This window comes from Podarcis melisellensis (genome assembly GCF_964234715.1).
Source record: "Podarcis melisellensis genome assembly, chromosome: 2".
In the NCBI taxonomy this organism is placed as follows: Eukaryota; Metazoa; Chordata; class Lepidosauria; order Squamata; family Lacertidae; genus Podarcis; species Podarcis melisellensis.
The window spans coordinates 33,318,286-33,333,342 of NC_138529.1; the positions used below are offsets into that span (position 1 = coordinate 33,318,286).

A 15,057-nucleotide genomic window follows, 5' to 3' on the forward strand; every position below is an offset into this window, starting at 1 on the left:
AGAATACACATAGGCTCTGCAACTTGCATGTCTAGGATACAGCATCCTTCTCCTTTCCCCGTGCCCTATCTCAGTCTGAAGAATCTCACCTCAACCTCTTTAATACCTTCCCATCCATTATGACATATCAGCCCAGGATACAGTCTGAAAGCGTTACACGTGACTGTTTCTTCAGTAAGTGATGTGAGATTTAGGGTCCGTGCTGTATGGTTCAAGGGAAGTATTGTGTTATTTTATGTTTCGTTTGTGGTGGATATTGAGCTTTTAGCTGTCACCAACCTTTGACCTCTAGTGTAACAGAAATCTATGCTGAACAGGTGAGATTTTGGGTGGGTAGCAAATTATCTGAAGATGCAGAACCTTCCGTGGATCACTTTTTCAGGGTGCAATCCTAACCCAACTTACCTGCAGGAGTAGAGATGGTTAGGAGAACTGCAGCCCTAAACTAGCTGATGGTTCATTAAATGAACAGAAAAGACACTGATATTCAAGTGAAGAATTTGTTGTATATTTATTATTCACAGTTAATTACTAACTACCAAATGCTGCTGCTGAGTTAAAGGATTAAGTACATAGGCCTTTTTTATTTAAACACTGATTTTTTTTTAATATATATATACACACAAGACATTATGTCTGCAAGGCTGCATGATATACACCGATTCCAAAATAAGAAAACAATCAAATGGTCCAAGTGTAGAATGCCATAGATTCCTTTTCCAATCATTTTAGAAAGAAGAAAGTATGGGGGAGAGGGAAAGAAAAAGTCAGCTAGCAAGGAATGGGTGAGAAATCAATACGCTACAGGGTAGCTTTTTCTTTCATCTGCTGGGAGAAATGGAAGTGTAAGGCAGAGTCCATCTCAGGAATAACACACTTGTAACACTTAGTATAAAAAGGCACCTGCCAACACAGGAATTTTCCCCATTTGGGCGGAAAAGAAGATATCTGTGGTAGCTTTGGGATCTGTTGTTGGGATGAAAGTTTCAGCCATGTGGCTCAGCAAAAGGAAATAAGGTGTGTATTGGCACAAAGAGCTCTGCAGGTTGCTCTTCCCTCTCCAAGTCCATTCATAAAACTATGAATGGCTTTAGTGAATCTTATCTGGGGACGCAAGATTGAAATACAACCCCCAACAGCCTGCTGTAAGTTGGAAGAAACACAACTCCTCCAACTATGTAACACTGGCATGTGGAGAGAGGGAAAATCTGAAGCATGAAGATACCAGATTCCCCTTTTTGAGAACAAGTCAACGACTCTAATCGAGACCCAGTCTCTCTCATATATATATATATAGTATGTGTGTTTATAAAGGGGAACTGAACTGCTTATCACTAAGCATCATCTTTAATTATATACTTGGAAAGCACCCAATGTGTAATTAAGCACAATTTCTTGATGCCTCCCTGTAATATTTTTTTGGGGGAAATGACAGTTTCACAGGACATCCCAGAATATTCAGTCTCAACCACATGGCAGCGTCATACAACATGCCACATTCTTCATAATGGTGCAATCTCTCTTTTCTCTCAAGGGCCCCTGGCTGCAGGTCCTAGCCCTGCCTCTTGTAGAACACTTTTATGTCTTTTCCCACCTGGTAATAAAGAATATCAGGTGCTTATACACATTTTAAAGCTCCATCTGGTTTATGGAAGGCTTCATATTTAATAATAAAGCTACATCCCTCCCATTCAACTCCTTGAATATTTACATAAAAGCAGGGGGGGAATCTGAAAGCTCTGGACTGTCCTTTTAACTTAAAAAAGAATAAGGAAATGAGGGAAAGGCACTAATGGAAAAATAGAAGAATGTGCTCAACCACACACTTAAACAAATTTGAAAAGCTGTCATGGTTAATGAGAGCATGATCTAGCTGTAGCAGAGAATTTGTCACGACAGCCTGCAACCTGTGGTGGTAAAAGCCCCACCTTCTTCCCTTTGCTCTGAAGCAGCTGGGTTTTCAGATGGGAGGGTATGTAGGCGGAATTAAGACCCTATCTTACCCAGGCAAAATACTGAAGGCAAAAGTAAAGTTGGCATATGGCATGTGTGTGTTTTGCTTTTAAACTGGGTAGTGGATTTGGTTCCTTTCTCGGTCCCTTCATGAAGGCCGTTTGCATAAGTAGCAAACACCAGCAGAGCTTCTCCCTCTTATCTTCCTTGAGTGGCATGGCATGGACTTCATATAGCATTAAAACTTCATGCACTGATGAACTGGTGTGTCAGCGTTGGGGGAGAAAGGACAAGCGAACGAAAGGGGCCACCCGGAAGTAACCGAAGAAATCTGTTAATATCTATTTAATTTAAAAGGTAAGTTTTGGCGCGCAAGTTGGACCCTTCTCCTGTCCCCTCCCCACAAAGTTCCATACTGAGTGGGGGGAATAAAGTGTTCCCTCTCCGGCAGAGAGGTGACTCAGATTTATGGCCTGATGACTGGAGATCACTGGCTGCACTTAGATTCTGAATGTGTACTGTTTCTCCTGTTTCCTTAAATAATCTTTAATAATTTGCTCTAGATGTTCCGGTTCACTGGGGTCACGTAGTTGCGTGGAAACATGCCTGTTTGGTCGTGGCAGGCTCCCTTCCACCAGTTGGGATCAGAATTGTCAAGGACCCGGATAAAGTCTCCACGGCGAAAGCCCAGCTCACCTTCCTCTTGAGGGTCAAAATCAAAGAGAGCCTGAACATATGTGGGTTGCTGCAGACCAAAGAAAAGAAGGGTGAGTTATTAATTGCTCTACACATTTCCAATTTTCATTTTCTGCTAAAGGTGAGCCAGTTCTGGATCCAGTCCTGCCTAGATGCAGTTGCTCACCCCTAGGGTAAAGCTACCAATTTGGCTTCTACTGATTTTTAAAAATAGAGTACACCATATAAAATTAATATACACTTACGTTAATGCAAAAACTGTTTTGTTTTTCTTGAGTCCTGTTTTTTGCCTACCAATGAACCTGCATTGAAAGGGTACATTACTCACTAAAGAATCAGGTAAAAAGTCTGGCAGGTGTTGCCAAATCTGCATTGTCACTGGAGGACCAAGAAAAGTCTGTGGCATGCAGGGCCTTTCACTAGTTAAGCTTAATGGACTAACCATGAACCTTCATTGGCAGAGGGTCTAGCTAGTAGTGTTACCCATGTACTGACAAGCTTGAGATGAGACTCCTGCAGGAGTAGCCAATGTGAAATGCAACCCCCGTGTGGTATCCTTAGCCACGAAAGAAAGGCACTGTAGTAACAAATATTATAAACCGGCAGCCTCATACCCGGCCTTGCTCAGGAATTCTAATAAACCAAAGTATCAGCGCAGTTTTGAAAAGTGGAGTCCGCCCTCTTGATTCAGAATGGTGCCCATTTGTATCCCAAAGGAGGTGAAAACTTGCTCCTTGATCTCAGGAACCATTGTGCAAAATTTGCTTACAATATCTTACGAGGTGGCTAAAGACACAGTGGACAAAGAATGCTCCAAAATATATAGCAGGTATTAGAATTGTGCTTATACTCCAAACTGTAAAATCCCCTAAAACACAGATTTGCGTAAGGTTATTATTGAATAATATAGAACATTTGAAGATGGAAATGAGGCAGAATTCCACTCATGCTTCTTTACCTGAGGCACCTGCTCAATGTCTCGAAGAAATATCTGCTGATTCCTGGAGACAGAGGTCGATCTGTGATAGTCTACCAACTCATTCAGAGAATTGAACTTTACCACCCAGAGGAAATACTTGCCAGCCCCATCTCGAAGCACCTTGAAGTGCTGCACATCATTTCCAAATCTAAATAGAAAGAGAAGAACATGGCCAGAATTTTATTTATTCTTCTAATGTGTATGCCAGTGCATGACAGGTACTATTGTCTGCTGTTGCTAAAGCAAACATTTGCACGTACACAGGCTAACAGTCGAGCATTAGTCTCAGACAAGGCATGAGTCCAAGGAAAGGACTTAGTTCCTTGGAGATGTTTGGACTGCTTCAGAATCCCAAGACAGACTGGATCAGAGGTGGTCCAAGGTGAAGCAGGCTAGCTCCAAGGCTCTGGAATCTTGGGAGGGTTCTTAATAACCTCGCTTAAGCCTTCCATAAATGGTAAACTCCAGGCAGAGAATAGGAGAGGAGGCAGAAGAGGAAGGGTGCCTGTAAGTGACAGATCTAGCTTCAAGCAGGGAATGGCTTTACCAGGACTTTCCACTTATTTCCAATCTATATCCTTTTGATATAGGATACCAAAAGAACATAAGAAACTTTACACTTTCTGTAGCCTTGGTGCAAACTGAGCAGTTGTTTTTTTTAAGAAAAGACCTTAAATATTGTTTTTCATTTGTAACTCCCTAACCCCTGCATCTATCCTTCTGAAATTTTGCAGGGAACGTATCTGGGGGCATTTCTACATTGTATATTATGTTCATCCAAACGCAAGCACATCAAACCCTTAACAAAAATTTCACACTTTAAAGGCATTTCACATAGGAAAGCCTTGCAGCTATGCCTGAAATTTGGCAGGCTTTATCGCCCTCAGAAGTGGCTACTATGCCCGCAAATAATTCTGCTCAATAATAACTACAGGTTATAGGCGTTTGTTGCTTTCACCCTAATAGTCAATGGGAATGATATCTGAGGCGTCAGATAATGAGGTGAGTTAGTCATTTTCCTTTGACATGAAGCGAGGCACAATGTTAATTCATGCCAGCGAGGCAGGTACTGAGTATCTTCTCTCTCTCTAAGCTAACAGGACCTATTGTTGGTTCTAGGCAAATATGGATTTCAGTGATTCTTGAACGATAGGTGGCAGTACTGTGCTATGAGAAGTCAGCATGTGTCACTGATTACCACTGCTAATAAATACATATGCTGGTTTTATAGTAAAGGTGTAAGAAACTATTAGAATGAACATTCTATTAATATCTTGGTTTGATTATTCCCAACAGGTTTTCATTTGTACCAAAGCTGATCTATTACAATGTAGGAGAAGAAGACTGAAAGAAACACTTGAGGACTATTCACAGAGTCAAGAACAAAAACACCAAACTTCTACATACTTGGATAGGAAGGAAAGCGCTAAAAAGCAAGATGGGCAGGGGTGGAGGGAGAGACGAGAAAGCAGGACAACCAATAAGCGTCCCCATATATCACTTGCAGACAAGTGGTAGCCCACTTTTTTAAAAAACCATAGTCAAGTTACTGCACCAACATTTCCAAGTTTTGTAGTCTGGGAAACAAGGACTAGATTTTATGGCAGAAGTAAGAATAATTCAAATAGGCTTATTTCACCTGCAGTTTAAGTGCAGAACGTGTTTATCAACCAACTATAATGCAACACTTACTTGACGGAGAGAGAAAAGTCCCCGGGAGCACTCTCACTCTCTCTTATGAGGAAGGCACCATCATGTCTCTGTTTGCCCAACATCTCCTCAGCTTTTGCTCGGGGGATCTTCCCAAAAAACCACCTGTGCAAACACAGTTGAAAATTAAGCATAATTCAAACTCCAAAAAGGCAAGTTTGGATATGTTCATAGCTGGGAAGTAATCTGACAGGCATAATCAATTGAACTGTTCCACGAGGCTGCACTTAAATAATGTTTTTAAAAAGTAATTTAAAAGATTGAAGTGATATAAAACTGGGGATTCCATAAATAACATCAAGTTCCAGTAAGTAATAGATACCACTTCATTTTTTAAAAAAGTCAATTTCCTCAACATCTCTTGATTTAGCAGTTTTTGCCATTTCCAAGGCTTTTAACCACTGAATTATAGGAACAGAGGCAAGAGGATTTGGCTGAAACAATGAGATTCAGGATTAACAAGTTATAGATTCTTAAGGAACTTCTCCCGTCCTTTAAAATTATTTGTAGTGATTTAATTTCTTTACTTCAGATTCCCGACAGCAAGCGTTCCCATTAAAATAAACCACACACACTCTACTCCTAGCAAAACCAGAATAGTGACTATTAGGGCAGGTAGGATTTTGCACCAATTTGCAACTCTGCTTTATGGGTGCCCACTGTAGTTGCTACCTAGGAAAGCTTTGTTTTGCATATACTGAATCTAAGCCCCATGATTAACGGCATTTGGGGGAACATGGTTTAAGTTTACAAGTGCCTTAAGGGCTATTCACATTGAAAACCATTTTGGAAGGTAGATCACACAAACCCATCTCAAACACTTAGAGACAATGTGGTATAGTGGCTAAAGGAGACTCTGCTACAAGTAAGGAAGTTTGAAATCAGAAAGGTTTGCCTCCATCATGAAGTCATTACTTGAATTTAGGCAAGCCTCTTTCTCAGCCTCAGTCCTCTGCCCCCCAAATGCAAAATGGGGGATAATACTGACTTTACAGAATTGTAAGGATTACTAGATAGTGCATATTAAGTGCCTCAAACACTAGAAAGCACTTCACAAATGTTGCATTAATGCCTCTCTGTGCTTTCCATTGCAAGATCTGTCAATAACTTAAACATTTGTCACTGATACTTCTTAGTAGTTAGAAAAATCTGGCTCTTGCCAGAAGCAATGGGAAACACACACGGTTGGTGGATTCATTATGTCATGAGAGCTGCATCTGTTCATCTTCTGATTCCAATTTCACATGGCAGATATAGTATTGGAATTGCCACAAAACCGACTTTGGTTTTATATTGGGGCTGCGTTATATGGCTTATTCTTCCAGAACTAGACAGAACTTTTCTGTAAGCATAGTAGTGATTCATACAAAAGAAGCATGATCTGTAAGTTTACATTATGTGCAGATCTCTGCATGCATTCTAGACTGCCTGCATTGTCGGGTTTGGTCAGAAAACTACATCCCAAACTGTTAGCAACTTCTACAAGAAAACAAAAGCCGAGGTGCACTTGCAGGTCTGCGGGTCATGGCCAGTGTCTTAGGAAGGTTTCATTTCTCCCTTTCCATGTATGTACACGTTGCCCTGGGTTTCTGCCTCAGAAACTCAGCAACCACAATTTTGGCCTCTGAAAACGTTTGCGGCCAGTCACCATGGAGCCATGTTATTGAGAGCTCAATTTGTTTCACATTCACATGTGAAACGTATCAATAGAATGTAATTGAAGCATGCTTCCTTATTACAGCAGTCAACCAATTAAAAACCAAACACTGCTGTTTACTAATGAACAAAGTAACCTGCACTGATTGTGTAATGTGTTCAACTTCTTTTAACAGGGCAACTCTCTTTGCCAACTTGTAATGCCTAAAGGCCATTCCTCCTGATAACCAGAGCTATCCTGAGGTAAGGTGTTGGGGATCTGTAACCCTTAAAAATATCAAGAGGCAATTGTTATAGATAACCATAAGAGGGGAAAACACAACTTCCAAAACAGAATAAATCCAGCAACAGCTTAACACCAAGGTGGAATCTACACACATATAAAAACACAGTGAAAATGGTTTTTTAAATTGTCGCTATCTAGTGACACATTTGTATAATGCATTTACAACATATTTAAAATGTTTTATTTGCAGCTGTGTAGCTGAGTCCCAAGATAAAATGAATGACGTTAAAACAAGTTTTTTTTTTAAAAAAAAGCAACCCAAAAATAAAACACTCAAATATTTTAAGATGAAAAGCAAGGGCAAATAAGGTCTTCACCTAGTGCCAATAGGAATACCAAAAAGGTGCCCAGTGAGCCTTTACAGAAAAGGCATTCTACAACTGGAGCACCAGCAGTGAAAAGGGCCTTAGAATATGACCCTAAAGTCTTGTTAGTTAGCAAAACTATGTGACCATGTGAATTCCTAGAGAGGAGCTTGCAGTCGCTTCACTCTTTTCCAGTTCTTTTTATTGATGCCCAATGCTGAGCTAAGCCAAGGTTTGGTGAAGCATGTTGTCCAAACTGGGACTCATGGTTAAGCTCTCTTGCTCACCAACCACAAGTTGTAGCCAAGATTTATTCTTGCTTGTTTGCTTCCTACATTTGTGAAATATCATTCAGTGTCTCAAAGGGACACCTGTACTGAAGTTTTGGAAAACATAAAAAAGTTCAAATCCAACCAATTAACTGCTTGAAACAGTGATGAGTAAAAGAGTAAAATTCTTTAATTGGCTGGCAGCCTTAGAATGACCCTATATTGAACTTAAGCCTAAGTAACTATGACTAGATTTGCACAAAGTCCTCTCCTACTAACCTTGCCCCTGTTTAGATTGTAAGCTCTTTAGGACAGGTTTTTGCTTATGTTATCTCTCTTCAAGAAGGCAGCAAGTGAGAAAGTAGAAATGAGTGGAAAGGTCTGCATGGAAAGGACGACTAGAAGAATTAGAAGTATTTGTTGAGATGGAGCAAAACTGAAAAACTATAAGCAGCAAAACCTGAGAATGAATGGCAAAGGTGGGTTTCAAAATTAGATTTCAACTGGAATTATTGTTTAGTGAAAGGGTTTCAGGGCTGAGATTTCACAAAGAATACTGTGTAAGTTTCTCGGCACAGGCCTTGTGCTGCTGGCAACAGAATGTGTATACACAATTTAGTGAACAGGAACTTGTCTTCATTACATATCCTCAGTATTGAGACCATGTAGTACTTAATATAGTGAACGATTGCCTGATATCAATGGAAAGAAAGAACTAAACATTTAATAAGCTGTCAGTGGTAATATTTTACAGGAAATACTGACTAGTAAGGACCACACATCTAGTATAGAATATACAAAGATTTTTAGCAGGTTCACCAAGAAAAAGAGTCTTTTTGGTGACGGGGAAAACAGGCAGGAAATAAGTTTACACTAATGAAGTGTGTACCATTCACAAAGGTTTCCTTTTGAACAGTTAAAGCCTGCCCATTACTACAGCAGAATCAAATGTTATGTTGGGTGAAGCCTGTCTAGTTCAAACTGCAACAAAAGCCAACAACCAGGGCTTTACTGTTGATTTTGCAAGACTCACAGTGAGTGTACTGAGTGGGAATGCAGTTCACATGATCCACTTTGTTGCTGCCAATGTCAACAACCGGCACTATAACCCCTGCATTGATGGCATCCCTGCCATCCAAAATATGGTCAGAGGATTGATGGCTCTCATGGGAATGAAAAAGTTTTCCAGAGATATACTTCCTGCATTGACAACTACCAGAACTGCAAGTGAACTTAGCCAGAATTTGGCTCTAAGCATAATGTCACATACAGAAGTCATGGTACTTTACTTACGGATGTGGTTTCATTTCAATATAATTTTTGGGAATGAAGCCATCTTTGCCATTGAGTTCCGCCTTGTACCAATTTTGATCACATTCTTCGTTCAAAACCTGGGAGAGAGGGGATTAAAGAAACACAAAATTACATTTCAGGATAGCATGATGTTGATGCTCTAATTTAAGCCTACTTTATGAAAAGCCAGATAGTTTCAAAGCACTCTTACCCTACTCCAGTAGCTGAAAAGTAAATTATACCAAGTCAAACTACATTCTGTAGACATTTCAAAGTCAAGCCATATTCTGACACTCGCTATGAAATATGGAATTACTTGTGTTATAGAGAGCATGTGTTTTGTCTCCTAGGAGGACCAGGCACTGGTATGTCAGCTACATCCAATGCTAAGCTCTATTACCTTTAAAAATCCATCACATGATCTACATAAAGCTATTTTATAGCCTATTACAGCCATTGTTGAATTGTACTGTGTACTTCAAATCTGAAAGCCTATAACTGGTTTCTTTTAAAATTTACCCTTCAATCAGATTTGTATTTGATCCCCTTCTCCTATTAAGATTGTCTTAAGAGCTCTTTCAAGTCTTAAAGCCGCTCACACTTCTGCTTTTCATTGGGGGTCTGTATCATCCAAAAAGGAACATGGGCATTTCCGCAGATGAAGCAGAACTCCACACACATTTGTGGCCCTCATCTCACCCCCATGAAGCCAGAGTAGTCCAACCTTGACAAGCTCTTCCCAAATCAATGTACTCCAGCTGAAGGGATAGTGACATCCAATTAAGATGCTTTGTTTATTAGCTAATTTGCTTCCATGGAGTAAGAAACACAATATATTTCTATGAAAATTTAAAGAGGACCTTTTTATTGAACAGCCACATAGTAAGAGTAGCGATGAACACAGATAGTAAACAATTAAGACATAAACACTAAATACAACTTCACAGGGCCCAATTCTAAAGTCCGCTTAATATGCTCATTTTAAATCTGGTAAGTTTAGCTGATTGCAGTAATTTATTAATGATTTCAGACCTCCTGTTAACATTCACATGGTATAGCAAACACTGGTGTCCACACATGCCATTCTCTATACCATTTCTCACACAGAGATATAAAATGCAATAAAGCTTCCCTATATAAAAATGCACTGCATCAGCAGAAATTTGGAAGCCAAACATTTTCATCAATCTAGGAAGAGAACTTCTCATTGTAGACACTAGACGTGAAGTGAAAATTCCTGCAGAGCTGAAAGCCAAGTCAGTAATTAATCTAACCAAATTGATGGGAAGTAAAGCAACTGTTTCTTTTATGCTAGAACATTTGTGCTTGAGAGGAAGGATATTTTTAGCAGCTACACACGAACCAAGACTGCTATGCAAGGGCCTTAAGTCTGTATCTAGCCTCCTATTACAGTAATAGTAAGGGAGTTCTGGACTGCAGCCTGTCAGATTCCTAGTTTGATAAGAGAACTCTTATCAATTCACCCCCAGCTGTCTCCATGGAAACAGAAAAGACAGCTTTTTCTGCAATAGCTTGAAAAATCACAAGAGGTTCTCAGGCCAAACTAGACAATGGCCCAATTTCCACAACACATTAAATCACAGTTTAAAATGAACTATGGTTTCATGGAAACAAGCACTGTGCTGGTGCACCCTACTAAATGGTTCTGGGGGTACTCTTCCCCTGTTCCCGCATTACCAAGTGGTGGCTTGTTCTTCCAATCAACCTTTTTGCTGCAAAGACCACCAAAACCTCCAAAGCATAATATATTTTCTGCGTTGCCCAGGTTCACCTCAGTGAGATCATCTGATTAAATGTGTTATCATTCAGACAGCATCAAAAACACACTAATTCTGTTAATTTTAGGCCCAAAAGCTTTGATTATGTAGTGTTGCTCAAGTGTGAACATGAAGGCTGGCAACATCAATCCCGATCCCCGCTGTATGGGAACCCCTTGCAGACCTCCACAGCACCTGGAGACAGACAGGTTGTGCATCCATAGCAACAACCAGAGGAGGACTGACTGCTGGGAGGAGCACAGAGAGAAGAAATGCCATGGTGCATCTGCAGCAGCACAACTGGATGCCTTCATCTGCTCCAGCTGCAACAAAACATGTTGCTCCCCTATTGGTCTCTACAGCCATAGCAAGCACTATAACCTTTCAACAAATAGTTTGACTTCACCTCCAAAGAAGCACTCCTCTATTGTCTCGTGAGACAGATGGGTGTGAACATATAACACTTTTCCTACATGGAAGACAACCTACGCGGAAATATTACCAACGCTGAAAATATTTAGGGAATCTCAAAGCTGCCTCTGAAACATCACAATAACGTTAAATGGTGTACACTATATTCTGTCAGTAGTTTCTCTACTTCATTAACGATCAGAGTAAATGGTTTCTTGGGACTAAGCTAGACAAAAAGCTGAAATGCACAGAATATCCTTGCTTACACTACAGAACTTGAGAATGTATTAGGGGATAGTAACAAAAAAGAAATTTACAATTAAATATTTAGCTATTACCCCTTGGGGAAAATCAGAACCAGTCATTTAGCTTCTGACTGCTTCTCTTTAGAGTCATGCATTGTCCTGGATATTACAAACCAAACCAAAAAGCCATTCACTGTTTCATTTCTGTCTGCTCCTTTCACTCACATGTGCCACTTTATTAATCTTTTAGTGCAGCCAGTCGTTCTTTTAAGCAGCACAGCCCTCATCATAGATGCATGCTAACTGCCATGAGCTTCCACCCCAAAAGAGAAAAAAAATTCTTAAAAAGAGGAAGCAGAACATTCTAAGAGACAAAGAGCTGCGTTTACTGCGAGTGCAGTGAGCAGTCTGAGAGCACCAGCCTCTTCTAACTAGCTACAGCACTCAGGATGTTATCAAGGAAACAGAAGACTGAACATCCTTCCTTATTTGCAGCTCAATCTACATTTAACAGTGAAACTGAGGAATACAGCATTTATTCAGGGAACATACATATCAGTCCATACTTAGGTACACCCTAGTAATATACAGTATATACAGCAGCTCCCTATTTCCAATTCTGAATGTCTGCTCAGGGCCCAAACTTGCAACTACGTTACAGCTTAGTAAGTACATACAGTACTATATTTTTGAGTTATTTACCATGGGTAGTTTTTCCTTACTCTTCAAATTACACTTGTTATATCCTGGTATATTCCTGTTTCCTCCCACCTCTGAGCACCCTGTACTTATACAGTGGAACCTCGGGTTAAGAATTTAATTCGTTCTGGAGGTCCGTTCTTAACCTGAAACTGTTCTTAACCTGAAGCACCACTTTAGCTAATGGGGCCTCCTGCTGCCACTGCTGCGCAATTTCTGTTCTCATCCTGAAGCAAAGTTCTTAACCCGAGATACTATTTCTGGGTTAGCAGAGTCTGTAACCTGAAGCGTCTGTAACCTGAAGTGTCTGTAACCCGAGGTACCACTGTATTAAAAACCCAACAGCCTCCCTTTTGTTTACATCAACCTCAAATGTGTGCATAAGCTTCCAGTCTATTTTGTAAAAATCTCAAGAACTTTCTCACGACACGAAATTAGGCCAGAGGTGGTCTAAATTTAATCGAAACCTAACTTGTGCTTACATTGGAATCTGCTAAAGCATTCCAAGTGTCAGAGTGAGAGGTTTAAAGCAGAAGTGTTAGCCCCTCTCCTTTTCACCTGGGTGACTGGCCTGGCACCTCTTCTTGTTCACCTCAATCTCTTCCTGCTGCTCTACCTAAGTTCCTAGTGGGAAAATAAACAAACATGCCAGGCCGCTGCAATTGTCAATTGTTTGGTTGCTAGAAATTTAAGGAAGTCTGCAGCTGGGATGTGCAAAGCTGGTGCTTTCCCCCCAGGCAGCTAAGTTACAGACCGCATAAATTCATTATAATGTAGAATGGCACAGTCCCTTCATAAACCAAGGTGATGTGGGCCCCGGCCCTGCAGTCATTTGAACATGCTTCTATTATGCTTTCAACGCAATATAGTGAGAGCTGGACCATAAAGAAGGCTGATCGCTGAAGAATTGATGCCTTTGAATTATGGTGCTGGAGGAGACTCTTGAGAGTCCCATGGACTGCAAGAAGATCAAACCAATCCATTCTTAAGGAAATCAGCCCTGAGTGCTCACTGGAAGGACAGATCCTGAAGCTGAGGCTCCAATACTTTGGCCACCTCATGAGAAGAGAAAACTCCCTGGAAAAGACCCTGATGTTGGGAAAGATTGAGGGCACAAGGAGAAGGGGACGACCGAGGATGAGATGGTTGGACAGTGTTCTCGAAGCTACCAGCATAAGTTTGACCAAACTGCGGGAGGCAGTGGAAGACAGGAGTGCCTGGCGTGCTCTGGTCCATGGGGTCACGGAGAGTCGGACACGACTAAACAACACAACAACAACGCAATATAAGTGCTAGCCATGAATTACAGACGGCCCCAACTAGAACACACGGATAAATACAGGTATTAAGAAGCTCATCAGTTTCTATTATCTTTAAAGTTCCTAAACCTTTGTTTTAAACTCAGTACACAAATTCTTAAAATTCATTCCTAGCATTCCCAGGTTTGGTAGTCTGAATGCCTTCTTCCCCTTCCCTTCCTACTAGAATTACTATCATAGTATTGCATTAGGGGGATTGCCACTTCTGCTCAACATTAATGAGGTTGAGAATTCTCAGCAAAAACACCGTGCACTTAAAACCAAGATACCATCACCACACTCAGCTTCCTGTAACCAAATCAGGAACTGACACTGATCAAATATCTAAGAATGTGATAATGGGACTAATGTAGCTCTACCTACCTTCTCGGCACCTTCAGAACTCTTAGGTGGGGTTGGAAAATGGACCTGGCCGATACCTGCCTTCCCCACCAGTATGGGTCAACTTTGATTGGGGTGGGGAGCACCATGGTTGAGGATTTATAGAAGCAGTATTTAGTGGACACATGTAGAAAAGAGTAAAGAGCTACATTAACTGACATCATGTGGCACCTTCAAAGGGGCGAGCTGCAACTGCTGATCAGCTGATACAGTGAAACTCTATGAAGAAGGTGTGCTGTCAATGCTAATCAGTTGAGAACGAAGCTTCAAAAGGTGCTTGTTTGGCCCTTTTGGAGCTGTGTTCTGCCCCACACCCAGTGTCACATATTCTGGGACCTGGGCCAGGACTAATTAGGCCCACAGGCCAGAGGTTCCCCACCCCTGCTCTTAGGCATTTGTCTTTTCCATATGCTTTGGCACATCTTTTGAAATTGGTCATGCCAATATAAGTGACTTTGATCTGAATAGTCTTTCAGATGACATTGATGATAATCTTCTTTGCACAACCACGTGAAGAGCTTGTTTATCCATCGACTAATTTATGTATTCTTTCTATATCCATGCCTCTTTCCAGCCATTTCCCCCTTAATGTCACCAAGCAACTACCAAAGACAATTCATGCTTTGCCACTAAATGCAGCTTCTGTAAACCCTCAAACATGGCTCTAAAGAGCCATTGCTCAAGAGGCATGGGACTATATTGCTGACCTAGTTTTAACTGTGAAACAAAACTGTATGAAGTAAACAACTCTTTGGTCATGAAAATAACATACATGTAACGCTTCAAAGACATGCATGCAGAAAAAACTACTGATGCTACTGTTTTCTCCTTTGATTTTTTTTTTTTAAGACAAGGGTGGCAAATCCACAAGCAAGAGCAAGCTCACCAAGCCATTTGAAATGGACCACCAAACCGACTGATACCTTCTGAAAGGCATCTCTTCCTGACCTTGCAAAAAGCTCTTTTTCCTGTTGTGTGCTGATGTGCTAGTGCACAAAAAAAGGAAATAACACATTTGCAAGGAAAGGAAGAAGGAAGTATCTTCCTCCCTACTGCAACACTGCAATGGAGAGTTAC

At 40.8% G+C, this 15,057-nt stretch overlaps 1 protein-coding gene across 1 annotated transcript in view; it reads right to left on the reverse strand.

Annotated features, from left to right (window-relative positions):
- Positions 1–486: 486 nt before the first annotated feature.
- The window catches only part of GRB2 (growth factor receptor bound protein 2), a 48,348-nt gene continuing 33,777 nt past the window's right edge, over positions 487–15,057 (reverse strand). Inside the window, exons 3-6 of the mRNA XM_081899902.1 lie at positions 9,148–9,245; positions 5,321–5,443; positions 3,608–3,776; positions 487–2,698 (exon numbers count right to left, since the gene is read on the reverse strand). Coding sequence (XP_081756028.1) covers positions 2,513–2,698; positions 3,608–3,776; positions 5,321–5,443; positions 9,148–9,245 — 576 coding nt within the window. The 3' untranslated portion in view covers positions 487–2,512. The remainder of the gene's footprint in view (positions 2,699–3,607; positions 3,777–5,320; positions 5,444–9,147; positions 9,246–15,057) is intronic.